The 18,800-nt window shown below is 42.2% G+C and overlaps 1 protein-coding gene across 1 annotated transcript in view; it reads left to right on the plus strand.

Moving 5' to 3' along the window:
* The window catches only part of LOC143415597 (uncharacterized), a 71,878-nt gene extending 69,264 nt beyond the window's left edge, over window positions 1–2,614 (plus strand). The window contains exon 10 of the mRNA XM_076880873.1: window positions 1–2,614. This exon is cut by the window's left edge and continues 3 nt beyond it. Within this exon, the coding sequence (XP_076736988.1) occupies window positions 1–89 (89 nt within the window). The 3' untranslated portion in view covers window positions 90–2,614.
* The last annotated feature ends 16,186 nt before the right edge of the window (window positions 2,615–18,800 follow it).

Below are 18,800 nucleotides of genomic sequence, written 5' to 3' on the forward strand. Positions count from 1 at the left end.
GAGTTCAGGTCCAGGATCAAACAGGGGACATCAGGAACAGAAGCAGCTCCATTGATCCGACTCCTCTGATGGCTGATCAATCAGTTTGATCTGTGTGTTCTTTGATTATTGATCAGTGACTCTCTCTGGAAACACAGTGAAGTGTGTAAATTCTAGTGGTGTTTTTCTCTTGCATTCAAATAAAAGCAGAGAAAGCAGACTCACATGTGAGAAAGAAAACTGAAGCTGAACAAATGCTGAAGCTGTCTGTGTGAAATAAAGGAGTTAAAGTACTCTCTTTCACACACACACACACACACACACACACACACACACACACACACACACACACACACACACACACACACACACACACACACACGTCTGTATTGTGTGTGTAATATCTTCATGTTTCTAACATTACAGTTTTATCTTCAGGTGTAAAATCAGCTGCTCTGCTGTCTTCTCTCCTGATCCTGTGTGATTGATTCGATCCTGCAAACGCCACAAATTTCATTCCAGCTTTGATTTGAAAGCCAGCGAGTAAAAGGATCAGCGATAGGGATGGGTACCGGTATCCGGCGCCATTATGGCACCGGTTCTGGCATAAACGGTAGTAACCAGACTGAACAGCAGTGCACATTTCGGTGCTTTATTTTACTGACTGTGACTCACAGTTTGACTCTTTGGTCTCTTTCTATGTGATTAATAAATGAACAGGATTTCCTTTCATGTGTTTCTGTTCAGGCTCAAATCGCTTTGATGTTTGAAGGCTCGCACTGATGGAATAATAACTCCCCTCAAATGTGTTAAACCTAAAGTAACCAGCCTGTTTGAACATGTAAGGAGTAGAAAGTACAGATACCTGAAAATCCTACTTAAGTACAGTAACAGAGTATTTGTACTTAGTTACTTCCCACCTCTGGCCCTACCGTTTTATCCCATATGACTAAAGCCAGGTAGGGGCTGGCTGGATTCAGCAGAGCAAACATCTAATGTAGTCGTGGGCTCACAAGTTTCTCTCTGGATGCTGTCATGGTGTAGTTGCCACAGCACTGAAACCGCTCTGACCAAAGTGTTTAATGACATATGTCTGAATACAGACAGTGGAAAAATGTCAGTCCTAGTTTTACTGGATCTCAGTGCAGCATTTGATACAGTTGACCACAACATATTACTCAAACGACTGGAGAACTGGGCAGGTCTTTCAGGAACTGTACTAAACTGGTTCAAAACATACGTAGAAAACAGGAAATACTTTGTATCAATAGGTAACTTCACATCTGAGCAGACAAGTATCACATGTGGAGTTCCCCAAGGTTCCATCTTGGGACCCCTTCTGTTTAACATCTACATGCTCCCACTGGCACAGATTATAAACAACAACAAAATAAACTACCACAGCTATGCAGATGACACACAAATATATATCACAATGTCACCAGGAGACCGAGGCCCTGTACAGGCTCTTGGTAAATGCATTGAGGAAATCAATGACTGGTTGTGCCACAATTTTCTCCAGCTAAACAAAAACAAAACTGAGGTAATAGTCTTTGGCGCCAAAGAAAAACGATTACAGGTCACCAGAGAACTTCAATCTATACACCTAAAAACCACAAACCAGGCGAGAAATTTGGGTGTAGTGATGGATGCAGACCTAAACTTAGAAAAACACATTAAGACAATTACAAAGTCAGCTTACTATCACCTCAAGAATATATCAAGGATGAAAGATCTGATGTCTCAACAGGACCTGGAAAAACTAGTCCATGCATTCATCTTTAGTAGGCTTGATTACTGTAACAGCATCTTTACAGGTCTACCTAAAAAAATCAGTCAGACAGCTACAGCTCATTCAGAACTCTGCTGCTCGAGTCCTCACTAAGACCAAAAAAGTGGACCACATCAGTCCAGCTCTGAGGTCTTTACACTGGCTGCCTGTCCGTCAGAGGATAGACTTTAAAGTTCTGATGCTGGCCTATAAAGCTCTGAATGGTTTAGGACCAAAATACATCAATGACCTCCTGACCCAGTATGAACCTTCCAGATCCCTCAGGTCATCTGGATCCGGTCTTTTATCAGTTCCCAGAGTCAGAACCAGACACGGAGAAGCTGCATTCAGCTTTTATGCTCCTTATATCTGGAACAAACTCCCAGAAAGCCTCAGATCAGCTGAAACACTCAGTTTATTTAAATCCAGGTTGAAGACTCACCTGTTCTCAGCTGCATTTGAATAAAGCACCAAATCCACACTTTAAGCTTAAATTTCAAAACTTACATTTAACTACTGATTTTATCTACTGTTCTGATTTTATCTGTTTTGATTTTATATACTGTTGTTTGTTTGTTTGTTAATTAGTTAGTTAGTTTATTTGCTTGTTTTATTCAATTTTAAATCATGCTTTTTATTTGTTCTTGTTTCTAATGTCTCTGTAAAGCACTTTGAATCACCTTGTTGTTGAATTGTGCTATACAAATAAACTTGCCTTGCCTTTTGGCCCTGACCAAAGCGCTCGGCACAGACATGGTAGAGAAGGTAGTCACTAAATGATGGAGACGGGAAAGCGAGACTCAGAGGGGTGAGGTATCCTGGTGTTACTGAGGAGAACTCTGCTCTCTCTTTCTAGTCCCTGTTATTTACTCACACTGTCCCATTTACAGCAGCTGAATCCTCTGTGATGCTGTTCACACTAATATGGTTGGATCACGCTGAGACTGACTCTGACTGTCAGCTCACTCTTGAACACACTGAGTTTCTGGGAGTCTGGCAGATATAAGACCCTCTTCAGGAACTGACTCAAAGAAGAAAAAGTGGATTTTTTCATTTGATCGTCATTTTTCACTGGACGTGGGTGAAACTCCTGGATATCAAAGACATTCTGAGCATCACTGAAGTTAAACGGCTGTTGCTGAAAGTTTAAAGAGAATTGTAAAATGATAAGATGATGATTGACTAATAAGATTATCTGACAGGTCCTTAAAGTGGCCCCTTGGTGGAGCTCAGCAGGCTGACAGGTGGCTGTGAGCTCATTTTAAAATAATCATAGAATAAACAGAAACATTAGCAGATGACGTTTGAAGGCTTTACATGTGTTGGATATGAATGTTTGTGGCCCAGGGGCCCGTTCTTCGTACCTCGCTAAGTAAGTTAGCTGGATTAGATTGTTGACGATTTCGCGTGATCTTGGATCGTTCGGTTCCCCGAAGCTCATCTGAGACTTGCTGTCATAGCAACAGAGCCGTAAGCGTAAACCAGCTCGGGAGCAGGTTTACTTTATGTAAACAGGATTAGATCGCGGCCACGCAGGTATGTCCGCTTCATTCATACGAAAGCAACAGCAATATTCCACCACTGTTTCACCATAAATAAATAACATCAATGTAACTGAAGATAATGCAGCACTTGATCCTTTTATTGATGTCACACAGATACATACAGGTCATTTCCTAAAAAAGGGAAATGTACTATTAACATTCTATTACATGTATGTGATTATTACAGATGTAATTCATATTTCAGAGTAGTAATTGTAAATTACTTCGTGTAATCAAGATGAGAGACCACGGCTATAAAAGCGAAGGTGGATTTGGGAAGTCTGTCGCAGCCATGTCCTGTCCGTTTACGCGAGCAACCCATTGCGGAAGGTGCAAGATTGATAAGGAGAGTCCTCAGAATTCAGCGTATATTGCGGGACAGACAGGATCCTTTAGCTCAGCGCGACAGTGTGCTCATAGAGAGATATCGATTTTCCCGTGAGGGTATTATTTACTTAACCAACTTGTTGACGAGGGGGTGCAGGACCACCACCTGTCTTTTTTTGCTTCTGCCCTTTTCTTGGTTGCTGTTATGAACAAACAAACAGAGTATTCCAGGGTCTCTTTCCAAGAGACTAAAAGCAATATAAGTGATAAATATTACCATTCTGTAGAATATTCTTATATTCCACTTTTACTTGTTCCCATGTTCTAGTGGGTCCTGTTGTGGCTCTAATGTGAAAGGGGATATAATATAACATATTATAATATAATATAATGTAATATAATATTGGATAATATCGTGTCATATGATAGATCTACCCTACCGCCTACTGGTGTTGGCCAGAGGGGCCGATGGCGCGATATGGCAGCCTGGCTTCTGTCAGTCTGTCCCAGGGCAGCTGTGGCTACAACCGTAGCTGCCTCCACCAGTGTGTGAATGTGAGAGTGAATGAATAGTGGTATCGTAAAGCGCTTTGGGTGCCTTGAAAAGCGCTATATAAATCCACTCCATTATTATTATTATTATTAAATTACCTACGAGTTTGATTTGTCAGCAACTTTCTGCCAGCCCTCTCTCCTTGCTTCTGCAGCCTTTGCAGTGTTCCCTTGCGTTTCAATTAAACTCTGAAACTCCTGAAATCCCTCACTCAAGAGTTCTTGCTCTGCTGCCGAAAAATACCGAGCGCGCTCCTTCGACATTTTCGCCGACCAATCAGCGGGTTGCCGATCAATGTTTCTACTATCGATGCGTAGCCCCTTTTACGACACCCAGTGATGTCACATTACTGCGTCCAGCTGTACTAATCGTCAACAGCAGGTGTGTTCGGGGAACCGGATTAGCGAGCTCACGGTTAGCGTGATGGTTTGATCTTGGATGTAGTAAGCGACGTACGAAGAACAGGCCCCAGATCATCATTGGTCTGGTTTCAGTGTGGATGCTTTTCTCCATGTTGGCCTGAGGGTGGTGCTGTTTAGCCTGTACTGAGTATTTGTCACTATGCTGAGTTGTGGGTGGAGTCAGTGATTGGCTGAAGGTGCCTTCTTTAAAGCGGGAACACTGGCTCAGCTTTCCTACCTTCTTACTCCCAGCTGGACCATGCTGCATCAACAAGTGATTGTCTGTGTGTGGAAGAGTGATGCCATTGTACACACTGTAAATATCTTCTTCAGCTGTGTGGGTGGAGAAGCTTTTCTGTCAGGGAGGCGGTGTCCTTCTCACCTTCAGACATGAGATTAGAAAGAGAGAGAGTTCAGATCACAGTGCAGATATGAATGAATGAATCGTGCTCGTCCTCACGGCTCCTGCATGCTTTTAAAAAAGTGTGTGTTCAGCTCTGATCTCCAATCTGTTCTTTTCTCTCTTTGTTTCCTGGGTTCATGATCATCATCACACCGTCTGAGGCTCCTAAATATCCACGTTTGCTTGTTTCACTTTCACACTCTGGGAGTCAAAGATGTTTCAGCTCCAAACTCACTGAGAGCTCCTCGTGCCCACCACGTGACCACAAACATCTTTGTGCTCACGTGCTGCTCGTGTCTGAGACGCTTTAGTTTGAAGGAGACAAACTGCAGACGCAGCATTTCCTGTTCCTGAGTGTAAACCTGAGCATTTGAAATGAGCTCCACAGGGAAGCTGTAGGTGACAGAGATGCTCACAGACTCACTGACGTTACAGTCTGTCAGCATCACGCAGTATCACAGACACACGGGAAGATTTAGTGCAAGTGCTGAGAGACACACAGCAGACATGTTGACTGGAAACATGTCAGACTGAAATAAAGCAGAAGCACATGTTAGCACATGCTAATATGATGTGGATGTGTTTAGTGTGGGAGCAGGACTCACCTGAGACACACCTGTGTGGATGCTGCTGCTTCCTGCTCTGCTCTTTCTGCTGATTCAGCGTCTTCATCACGTCTGAGGCTCTGTCACAGTTTGTTTGTTAACATCATCATGGACACAACACAAGCACATCGATGTGACATTTCCTATGGTTGTGATTGATGTGGATGTAGAACATGTCACTATCTCATTGTTTAGGAAAATTTATTCAAGAGTTCACCAATAAATTTGAAGTGAAAAAAGTTTTTGGATTTATATTAATACCGTATTTTACTTAAAATCCTTTCATTTTCTGAAAAATCGACTGTGCGCCTTATCCATGAATTGTGGTTGTTATTGAGATTGGAGAGATATTTTTCTGCTATTGTTCATAATCATCATCATTACCATTGCATTAATAATACAATCTGCAGTATTGATATTGCATTCAGATGTTTAAACATATTGGCACCCAATTAGCCTTTATTACAGGTGCAGTGATAACCACTTTAAACTGTTGAGTTGAATCTATAATTTTAAATGTTTATATGCAGATTACATTGCATTATAAAAGAAAGGCCCAACTCTGAGTATAGTCTGGGCCTAAAAGTCTTGACAGGAAACTGTAGGTTTGCAGAGCATGCTTTGCATTCAGGAAATGAAACTAAGCAGAGCGTGAGTGACGTGGAGCTTAGAAGGTTAATCTTACAGCAAAAATAGTAGCTGAGGCCTGAGTGTATTCAGCAACCTGCTGTGTTTGAGTTGGCTTGGTAACAGATGACTGAGAATAAGTCAGGAAGTATACTTCTAAAATGTCTTTGTTCCCTCTGTAAAGTGTGCATTTTGGTTGTCATTTTGAGGAGCTGTTTGGATGATGCTATTTGAATAACCAGGTTATTCATTATTGTCTTTTATACTTTTATATCTTTTGATTAAGCTTTTAGTAGAGGTTCTTGATTAAAACATTTATTCAACATATTACAGATATAGTTTCAGTTAGGTTATTATGTACATGAGAATTGGCCTCTCTTCTCATAAGACAAAGTTCATGTGAGGTCGAGCCACACACACACACACACACACACACACACACACACACACACACACACACACACACACACACACACACACACACACACACACACACACACACACACACAGACTTACACAGCAGTTAGACTCAGGGGTCGGTGAAGGTTCAAATGATATTTTGTAAAAGCTTGTAACTGCAAAATTGTGCTTGCAAAAGAACAGTTTGTTGCAGAAGGTGGGCCTGATGTTCCAGACGATAAGCGAGCAGGACGTGCGACAGGAAAACACCTGGCATGGAGACGAGACGATGTTCTTTTCAAACTGTGTTAAAAGTCATTGTGGTTTTGACTTGACGTGTGCATGTATTGTATCTGATGACGCATGAGGGGGCGTTAACCCTGATGAATCAAAAGCAATCTGAAGTGTCTTTTTGGGCGGAGATCTACAGCTGATGTTTTGCAGTGTACATCTCACCACGCTGCGTGTGTTCATTAAAATCAATTGTTTGACCAAGCTCTTCTGGACCATGGTTGTTTTTACTCTCGTCCTCAATATTGAACCCTTAACATTGTGCTTTCTGACCTTGAACTGATTTTATGTGGTACACGGCTCTCCAAAATTAATATTCATATTCATATGAAAACCTGTGATGTCCAGATGGTATTCCTCTTGTGTTCTGCTGTGGAAACTTTTGGATTTAGGGATTAACATAGTTGCCATGGTTTTCTCTCTTATTTGTTGTGTGTGATCAGGACATTTCTGGAGAAGATGGGCCTGCAGGGGAAAGTTGTCCCCTTGCAGGGTAGAAAGACATGGGATAACTTAAAGAAAAAATACAAAGTACGTATGTGTGTTATCAAGAAGACAATTCTTAAGAACACAAGTTAATAAATGTACAATTACTAAGAGTTGTTGTGGTGTTTTTATTTGTGCGTTTTCATTTTTGATTTCCTCTGCCTTTAGGATTGCAAGTATCCAGGCTCAGGAGAGGGGGTCAGTGGGAAGCCCACTGCTGCTACTTGGCCGTGGTTTGCCCTCATCGATGAGGTGATAGGACAGAGGCCTTCCATTAAGCCTCCTGTCCTAATGTCCTCTCTCCCTGAGGACACCCCAGGGCCAAGCACAGCAGTGGGTGACCAAAACGACAGCACTGAGTTAGTGAGTCAGCTACAACAGGGAGAAAGAGGAAAAGAGACAGGGATGATGAGCTGCTAGACATAACATGTATGAACATAACACTAAATCTGAAGTTTACATGGATATTTATTTGATGACAATAAAGTAAATAACAATAACAATTAAATAAAAATATTTTTAATACACCAACAATATTTAAAGAAGGAAAAACAATATTTACAGTTGTTCACACGTGATTAACCTGAGTGAGCTGTTCCTGGACTGATTCTTTTACAACTGTAATAGATTACAGGAAGTCTCTGGCTGTGTTGCTGAATCTGCCCGAGCAAGATCAGACATGGATGGGGTGCTGCAACTGAGACCTGTGCTTTGTCTTTACTGGGCCCTATTTCAGGAAGCCGGTTTAGAAAACTCAGAGTGAAAAACGATACTCAGGGTTGAGTAACCCCGAACTGTCCAACTCGGAATATTTGGTTTCAGAAAGGCTGATAACAATTAGTTCAGTCAACGCGGAGTTGCTACAACCCCAAGTTAAGCACGCGCACGAGGATACATAAAGCCCTGATTAGTGGAGCACAGATTAAGCGAGTCACCATGGAGACGGAGGGAAAGAAGGCGCAGTCAATGTATTTTACAGCGCTTGACGCCAAAATTCTGATGGCAGCATATGCCGATAACATGCAAATTTTGCAGAAAAAAAGTAACACAGCCTCAGCTGCAAAAAAAAGGGAGCATGCATGGCAAAACAAAGCCGACAGAGTCAATGCGTGAGTGTTAATATAAACATTGATCGAGGGATTTCCACCCATTTAACACGTTATTTTATTATATTTTATTTTATACATTTTATTTTGTGATGATTTGAACGCAGGTGCAACCCAACAGGCCCCAAACGTTCCTGGCAGCAAGTAAAAATGAAATATAAAAATATAGTCCAAACAGGTAAGGTGTAATTGTATTATGAGCCATAGTGCTTGGTCTGTAAATCAATTGCAGTTAGAGGCTACATTAATTTTCCTTCTGTAAGCACTTATTCAAATTATCTGAGCACATTACAAGTACATATTTGCTTACTCTGTATGCTCAAATGTGACCCGTTATGGCCAACAGAAAAAAAGCGGAGGCCCGAAAAACAGGTGGGGGTCCTCCACCACCACCACTCACAGAGGCTGAGCAGTTGGCTTCCACATTTGTGATAATGTTGGCAGCATCACATATGATCTTCACAGTGCAGAGAACACAAATTAGCATCCATTACTATAATGAAATAATTTGTTAGTTTGAAATGCTACAGGGAACTATGTACCTGTACATTAATGCTGTGGAAAGACTTCCTGTTCACATAGTCTCCTTCATTTACTGAAGGAGCAATGATTGGAATGTGAGTGCCATCTATACAGCCAATCACGCCTGGGAACCGTGAGAATAAATGTAACATTTAAGTAGTAGTTCAAGTATCACCACATCATGTATTAAGTTTCGTTCATCCTGATACCTGCAATTTTGTGGCATCCCTCTTTGATGAATCTTGTGGGTCTATGACCGGGGAACACCACAGACGAGTACAGGAGACGTTTCAGTGCAACTGTGACATTCCTGACTGCCCAACAGACGGTAGCCTTGGAAACGTGCTCAGCGTCATCAATATTATACAGAAAGCTCCCGTTTGCAAAAAACCGAAGTGCAATACAAATAATATGTACAGAACTGAGAGGATGTCCACGATGTGTCTTATGAGCAATATTAGGCCTGAGAATGTTATTCAAATAAATTATAGATTGTGCTGAAAAATGGTGACGTTCACACAGAAGATCATCAGGAAATGATAAAATATCCAAACGCGCTCTAATCACTCTCTCCCGGCGGAGAGCTCTGCGGGGAATTTGGGCTTCAACATCTACTGGCTCTTCAAGGAAGGAGTACGCCATGTCTGACACTTCCTACTGTCAGGTTTCCGACACAGAGGCGGAGAACGTCAGGGTTAGTTGAAGTAAACCTGCTAGGGAGCAGGTTAGCTTCACGGAGTGTGTCGTCATAGTAACTCACTCAGGATTAATCTAAACTCGCTTTGTGAAACCGAAAACCCAGAGTTTTCGTTAACTCAGGGTATACTTACTCAGAGTTTGCACTAAACCGGCTTTCTGAAATAGGGCCCTGGTCTGCGAGTGGAGAATCACACAGGGTGGTCTGCAAAGAGAGCTTTAGGATGCTTCTTCCCACTGTGCACTGCATCGTCCATCCACAGGGTTTGCAGGGCTGGCTCACTTGTGGCTGCCACAGCACTAAGATGTTTTCACAAATAGGCAAGCAGGAGATGGTGGATGTTATATTACTACTAGAATAATACTTGTAACTCTGTAGCAGGCAACGGAGCTACATTTCTGGGTCCTGTTAAGGTTCAAATATTGAGGAAGGAGAGTACAAACAACCAGGTCCAAAAGAGCTTGGTCAAACAATTGATTTTAATGAATACACACGCATGGGAAGACCAGCTCCGTTCGCAGACAGGAATTGATCTTCAACTTAATCAAAGCATACACCGATTTTTATAGCATCAGGGCTTGAATTAATGACGCCCCTTCATACGTCACAGACAGAATGTATACATACGTCAAATCAAAACCACAATGACTTTTAACACGGTTCGAAAGAACATCATCTTCTATTTTCATGGCCGGTTCTTCCGGTCAACCTTTTGACTTGCCGTTCAGCCACTCATCCTGCAAGACCTCGTTCCTCTTTTACAGAGACAATTTCGCAGTTACAACCAGACATGACTAACCTCTCACCTATAAATGATTCTCTCTGAGTGTGTGTGTGTGTATATGTCGTCCTCAAATGCTTTCTCAATTCACCCGTTGCACTTCTGACCTTTTACCAGAACATCCTTATGTGTAACAACCTAACTGAAACTATATGTACTATGTTGAATAAATGTTATACTCAAGAACCTCTACTAAAAGCTTAATAAAAGAATATAAAAGTATAAAAGACAATTTGAATAACCTAGTTATTCACATAGCCTCGTCTAACCAGCTCCTCAGAATAATCTGCACTTAGACTTAGACTGAATGCACTATCAATGCTGTAGATTATATTATTAATGCAATGGTAATGATGATGATTATTAACAATAGCGGCAAAATATCTCTCCACTCTCAATAGTCCATTTTCCAAGTTTTTGCGCTGTGGCGCTAGCAACCAGAAAAACACAGAAGGGCAGACTTGAGGCTAGAAACCTGTCCAATTTCACAACCTCTGACTTCCACCCTACCCTGCCGTCGGAGGCCCCATTCTATGTGGACCGGGTAGGTAGGATGTTTCGAAGGAAGCATCCTTCCCCTAAATTTGGACACAGCCTAGATTTGACTTGACTTCATATGTGAGAAAACTCTTCTTCATTTTTGCTGAAAAGTGTCACAGAGAGAAAATGAGTAAAGGGGGACTCCTGGTGGACACACACAGACATTACAGGAAGACTAAGGTGCAGAGGGGCAACAAACAGCTGGAAACAGCTGTTCTAAAGGATTGGAATGCTTCAGACAAACACACAACGCACACTCTAACAGTCTTTTATCTGACATTACTCTGCATGCATCAGCTGCTCCATCGCAGTGAGAACAGACAAAACAGCCTCAGTGCTGCTCTTTAAACTCTGTCCCTGACTTTGATGCTGTTAGGAGAAATTTTTAGGTATTGAAGAAGTGATTTGTGTATCTGTGTGTTGCAGACATGACTCTGCATGTGATTTCTTCTTGTTACAATCACATGTTTGAAATCTGATGTTTTTCCAAACAGCAGTGATAATGATCCACTTCAGGGACGAGCTCTTTACCTTCCTCTGTGCACACATTTGCCTTTAGGGTCCATGTTGTCTGCTGTGTGTTTATCTTTGAAGCGTGCAGCCCTAGTAAGATGAATATGAGTGTGTCAGATGTAGTTCTCCTACATTAGCTGGATTCTATCTATATTGAACTTCCTGCTCACAAACATTCATCAACACAGACTCAGTACAGAGGATGCTTCCTCTCACAGAAAGGATCCAGCTCAAGTCTCACTGACGTCTCTCAGACGGCAGCACCAGAGCCTACTTTGGTTTCCTCAGCTTCTGCATTTAAACACGAGAATATTAGAAGTTTATTTCACACTGTTTTTTCTGTGTTTCTCGTGTTGTTTTATAGAAATTTGGACACAGGCTTTGTCTCAGTGCTGTTGTTGGTCTTTGTGTGTTTCCTGCTGAGTTTTCTGGATTTAGTTTTCTGTTTCCTTGAATGGACTCTGAGATTCTAGACTCTGTATTGAACCAAATTAAAGTTTGCTTTGTTTCCTTCTGTGTTTGGGTTATTTTACATCCACTGACAGAAACATGATGGAATCTGATAATTTACAAATTAAGCGTTCTGAAGCTTGTATTAAAAAAAAGGTCTAATTGCTGGAAGCTTTACAACACAGTGCTCTTTGGTGACATCCAGTGGACAAAATACGAAGAGCAGCTTGAATCTACAAATTGAAAATGAACTGCTTCATTATGATTGCCCCATCTCATGTTGTTTTATAGAAATGTACAAACTCAGCATCCTGTCTTTGTCTGCTGTGTTTAATACATCACAGCCACCGGCACACAGCCCACACACCCTTTACTGCCTTTAAGTCAGTCACACCTGTGCCAGCTGAGCCCTTCATTGTGTCACTGTGGCGCCCCCAAGTGGTTATGTTTGTCTCCTCCAGTTAGATGACTGAGTGGGTTTCCAGCAGCAGGGAGTCATTTTCCAAAGTGTTTCCATTCTTGTGACTGAGCCTCAAGTCAGTGTGACAGTAAAGGAGCCTGGATGGATGCTGCTGTCATGATGAGTAACTATTATAGAAGGAAATGTGTGATGAAGTTTCACCGCAAGCTCACCTCAGTCCCTCTGCAGCTGCACTCCCTCATCTCCAGTCCTCTGCCCACACCTGCCATCCTCACAATGGCCACCAGGTGTCCTCAAACAGCTCATTTATAGCTGTTGAATGGATATACTCATTGTCTGTTCAGCAGTTGGGAGTTTATTCATTCATTCTCACCATCATGTAGGTGTAACATGGTTAAAGGACCAGGGCGCCTGACTGCAGCCTCAGAATAAGTGTCAACTATGGAGCCTGAGGGTGTGAATAAAACACAGGAAATCAAAGTAGAGCTCAAAATATATATATATATATATATATATATATATATATATATATATATATATATATATATATATATATTATGTTTGTTATGAAAAATGTATAGACGGATGTACAAAAAAATAAAATATGCATATATATCACAAACAAAAATAATGTTGACAATACAAAACAGCTTATTAGGTTCCAAAAGGAGGTGGGATGAGGTGTAGTCCAGTATGTGATTTATTTTAGTTCCATGGACCTGTGATAGGTCATGTGTCAACAGTTTGATTCAGTCCATAGGTTCATAATTCCTACCGCAACGTAGCGGTGGTCGGGTGGCTCGCCATCTCGCGCTGATCAGGGCTGGTCGCGGGAGAAAAAAAAAACCTGACCGTTGAGTCGATTGTGAGGTGGTGTAAAGATTAATGAATCGGCCAGGTTATTGCACGCTGTCAACTGGTCTGTAGTGTAAAATTTGTCAATATCTGACAAGTACGCCAACCACAGGGACAACAGCAGCCAGAGGAGCAGGGACATGCAGCTGATTGACCCGGAACTTATACAGGGTTAATTCCCGCCACAATAAAGGGACTGGTGGAAGTGGGGTCAGAAGTTACTGTGGTTACATAGGCAGCAGCTGAAGTGTGCCATGCTCTTAAACAAAGGTTACAGTCAGTAGTTTAAATGTCATTGGCACAGATCAGGTGAAACAAATTTTCAATCACATTTCCACTCTTGGATTATATAAAATAATTTTTATAGTATAAAATTTGTGTGTAATTGTGATGCAGTGGTGATAATAATAACAATAAACTTAAATAAAAACATCATGAATTGGAGGGTGGAATAGCCTCAGCTGCTTAGCCAAAATATAGAAATTGTGAAGAGAATTTAAATTTACACTTCATCTTCATTTTGTTCATGTTCTTTGGATTTTACATCATCATCATTGTCATCATAAGGAGGTATCCAGTTAGGATACAGGGTTTAAATCCAGTTGTTCATACGCAGCAACCGCAGCTACAATGACTCTTGTAATGAGCGACAATATGAAGGCCGTCCATTTCCCCAAAATCCTGTCAAAACATATAAACATGGAACTGTCTGTTCCTGCATTCTGTTTTCATCAGCCAATGTTTCTAATTTAGTGAGGGCTTCTGTACAAGAATCATCAGCTGCTGTATTTTTAGGGATAAAGGTGCAACATGTATCACCAAACATCACACACACCCTCCTTCAGCTGACAAGTGTCATTCTACTCTGCATTGCCATCAGACTGTTTACATGCATTTGGTCTCCTAGGGCTTTAAGAACATCTCTAGTGACATTAGCAAATCTTTGCTGGTTAATAGATGTAATTTTATTGACTCTGTGTTTTTATTGGTTTCTATCACATGTCCAAAGAATGGGGGTCATGAGAGCCATTTATTTTTATCAGGGACCCCATCGTGGTGCACCAATAGCAGCCATATACACTTTAGAGTCAGCCTCAAAGATGTCACTGGAACCATTAAAATGGCCATAAGGGGATAGTGCTGCGATTGAACCTGTGGATAAATCACGGCTCGTTGATTTCATTTAACCGTGCCTTTGCAGGTTTGTGATAAAACCGGGAACAACTATGCATTTCCACACAGCCACCAAATATCAGCCACTTTTGATTTGGAATTTACAGCAGAGTGAGAGATAGGCACTTTTCTGTCCACTTAGAGTGCCACAGGTCATGCAGCTTTTTGTCATTTTTACTGTAGTAAGATAATCAGTTTGATAACAGCCCTGCATCAATAACATGACTTCGGACAACAAAGAGCCACTTACAATTTGCATTTACTGTATCCATCTAGTGGTGCCATGGAGGAGTTAAAGCACTCAGTTACATTTAGGTCTAAAGGAAAAAGTACATTCTGTGTGTGGCTCAAATGGTGTTGGAGGCCTAGTAACATCATCTGATGGAGTAACCCAAAAATATTGCAATTTTAGATGATGTGTCAGAATTTGTGCAGTAGAGATCTCAAAGGAACTTACAGCTGTAACCCTTATATTTAATGGGGAACTGAGGATCCAATGCACAGGTTTCTGAAGGGTCAGAATCGGTGTCACAATAGTCTTCACTAAAATCTTCAACCTTTCCTTGTCATCAAACACCGTCCCGCCCTGCCTCAAAACCTCCACCATCATCCCCATCGCCAAGAAGACAGCTGTGGCCAGCCCAAATGACTACAGGCCTGTTGCACTTACGCCTGTAGTGATGAAGTGCTTTGAGAGACTGGTCTGTCAGCACATCAGGGCCAGTCTGCCTCCCACTCTGGACCCCCACCAATTTGCCTACAGGACAAATCGATCCACCGAGGACGCTATCACCATAGCGCTCCACACTGCGCTGAGTCACCTGGAGCACCGAGGAAGCTATGTGAGAATGCTCTTTCTGGACTTCAGCTCAGCATTCAATCATATCATCCCGGAGATCCTGGTCCAGAAACTGTCTCACCTGGGACTCTCCACCCCCATCTGCCTCTGGATCAAGGACTTCCTGACAAATAGACCACAGTCTGTCAGACTTGGCCCCACCGGTCCAGCACCATCACACTCAGCACCGGGTCTCCACAAGGATGTGTTTTGAGTCCCCTCCTGTTTACGCTCTACACATCCGACTGCTCCCCTACCCATCTCTCAAACACCATCATAAAGTTCGCGGATGACACCACAGTGGTTGGACTCATCTCAAGGGGGGATGAGTCGGACTACAGAGATGAGGTCAACAGACTGACTGAGTGGTGTTCAGTTAACAACCTCCAACTGAACACCACGAAAACTAAAGAACTTATCTTGGACTTCAGGAAGGGCAGAGCAGACCCGGCCCCACTTTACATTCACGGGAGCTGTGTGGAGAGGGTACACTCCATGAGGTTTCTGGGCGTGCAGATATCTGATGACCTCTCCTGGACTGCAAATACCACGGTGGTGGTTAAAAAGGCCGAGCAGCGTCTCCACTTTCTGAGAGTGCTCAGGAGGAACAACCTGGAGGAGAGGCTGCTGGTGACATTTTACAGAGCCACCATAGAGAGCATCCTAACGTACGGCATAACAACATGGTATGCAGGGTGCTCAGCTGCAGACAGGAAAGTACTGCAGAGGGTCATCAACACAGCCCAGAAGATCACTGGCTGCTCTCTGCCCAGCCTGGAGGTCACTGCAAACTCTCGGTACCTCAGCAGAGCTGGCAATATCATCAAGGACCACTCTCACCCCAGCAATCAACTGTTTGAACTATTACCATCAGGCCGACGGTACAGGTCACATAAAACCAGGACAAACAGATTCAGGGATAGCTTCTTTCCCAGAGCTACCACCGTAGTAAATAAGCACAAAAACAATTGAACCTATTCCATACCATCACTGTCATTATATTATGCTGCTATTCATACTTTCATATTAATGCTGCTATCCTGTATATATTGTACATACTATTGTTTGAGTACTTACGATTGTTTTTTTGTACTTTTTATATTTTACATTTATATTTATTATTGAAACTTGCACCGAGGGAGTGGCACTCCAATTTCGTTGTACTCTGTACAATGACAATAAAGGCTATTCTATTCTATTCTATTCTATTTTATTCTATTCTATTCTAATAAGAACCAGTCTAGCTGCCACACAGACTGTGCATGATAATGTTTGTAGTGAAGTAGTCATGACATTTGCAGGCTGTTGGCACAAGTAATTTTTTAAATAAAATCAGGACTAGAGAAAGGTTGAAACTCTCGCATCGCACTGTGTGGTTTGTAATGGAGTAATGCACACCTTTCCTGCATTTGATGTTTGGAGAGTCATGTGGAATTTTATCATATGGAAAAAAAATGACTAGAAACGTCACAGAAATAGCCACCACCACATTTTCCCACTTCTCCATCAGCACACTTGTGACCCACATGAGACTACCTGAGGCCCCGCCCCCCTTTACAGTAAACGTGTGTGTGAGTGTGTGTGAGCTTTAAACGACGGGAAGCAGAGTGTAACTCAGACCTTCATGCTGATAATGATGCTGAGCATGAAGCACCAGGGACAGGGACAGAAATTTGAAGAATGGACAACATTTAGTTTCAGAGGTGCCACCGTATCTAAAATAGATTTACATTGATTGTGAAAAGACAAAATAATTGAATCCATATCATTTTGAGCCATGCGAGGGACAAACATGGCAGAAAACCTACTAGCAGCATCCTGGTTTATAATCCGCCTTTAGATCATCAATTTAGGAGGTGAAGGATCCACGTAAAATGACAAATTAAAGAATATGCAGCTATGGTCACTCACATGGACATCTTCCACACATACATCATGTATATTTAAACCCAGGGAGAAAACAAGATCCAGTGTGTGACCCTTTGTATGTGTGGGGCCAGAAACATGCTGCTTAAAGTTAAAAGACTCAGTGATAACGATGAGCTCAGCAGCAGTGTTACAGGAAGCATCATCAATATGAAGGTTTAAGTCTCCCAATATTACAACCTTCTCCAGTTTAATGATCGATGCATGGAGGTGATGGAGGAGCACACAACATCTCCCAGCTGAGCCACGCTGTCACACTTTAGCAAAGGTGGTGTGTGATGTTGCTACTGTTTGTGCTGTAGGGACACACCCCATCCTTATTCCTCACTATGAACATCCTCGCATTCTTTGCTCTCCTCCTTGGTCCCTACCACCTGAGAGGTGGGTAGAGGAGAAGAGAGGAGTGCAGTGTGCGTGGGCATGGGGGAGTAACTTCATGTTTTTCTTTCTCATAAATATAGAAAATCTCCTAAAACTCAACTTTGTCTTCAAGGGGCCCTGAGTGCAGATCACTGAGGACAACATGACAACACGTTAGAGACTAAACACCACCTCGGCCTGCTCACTCACAGGTCTCCACCTGTGTCTGCAGGGGTGGTGTCCTGCTGTGTCTCCTCTTTGGAGTCACTGTTGATTTGTTAAACTGTGTATTTGAATTTAGAGTTTTCTTCATTTATGTAAGTTTTATTAAAAGTTGGTAAGCTGGTGAAGCGTGATTGTGTATGTCGTTTTGGTTCGTCCTCTTCCCCTGCAGCAGCACCACAGACCACACGCCGCCACAGTTTCATTTCTGTCATAAAACCTTCATCTGTTTCTGATCTGAAGTCCAGAGTTCAGAGTTCACAGTGTTTGATTTCATGTGTAGTTAATCATTTCTTCTTCCTGCTGGGATCCTTTGTCCTTTATTGCTCTGTCATTCCTGATTGTAGAGCTGAGATAAACATAAAGCACCACTTCTGTTTCCTTCTTTCATTTGCAGAAGAATGTGTCTGCATGTGTTTCTGAGTAAAGTGTGCAGTGATACAAACAGCCTGGTTTACATGTGAACTTTAATGACAGATTTAGAGCTCAGTGCAAGAATCTGAAATAATAACACACATGTACATTTCAGCCTTTGTGCAAACGCACAGTTTCAGTGAGTTTTGTTGGTCTTTGAAACAATAATGGTCTCTCAGATTAATCACATCCATATATATCAGGCGCTGTTTGTTTCTTAGTGCAGCTGTTTGTGTTGGTGGAGGTCAAAGGTGTGTTCAGTGTTTCCACAAAGAGTCTGAAATCACAGGAGTCTGTGACCCGTGATTAAAAAGGTTCTGGCTCAGGCTGAAATCACCACATTAATCCCACAAACACTGATGTACAGCACAGAGTGATGCTTCATGTTGGTGTGTGTGTGCAGTGTGTAGCATCCATGCTAACATAAACTCAGTGAAGCACCAAAGCTTCAAGTTTCAGTTTTATTGTGCTCGATTCATAAAGTTGCTCTGGGCTGGTTGTAAATGACGGTCATGTGAGCGTTGAGCTTTCTGTGTGTCGCTGTGAACCTGGAGCAGTCACACTACGAGGAGGCTGAACGTCCTCCTCTTTCCTCA

Source organism: Maylandia zebra, unplaced genomic scaffold, assembly GCF_041146795.1.
Source record: "Maylandia zebra isolate NMK-2024a unplaced genomic scaffold, Mzebra_GT3a scaffold01, whole genome shotgun sequence".
Taxonomy (NCBI): domain Eukaryota; kingdom Metazoa; phylum Chordata; class Actinopteri; order Cichliformes; family Cichlidae; genus Maylandia; species Maylandia zebra.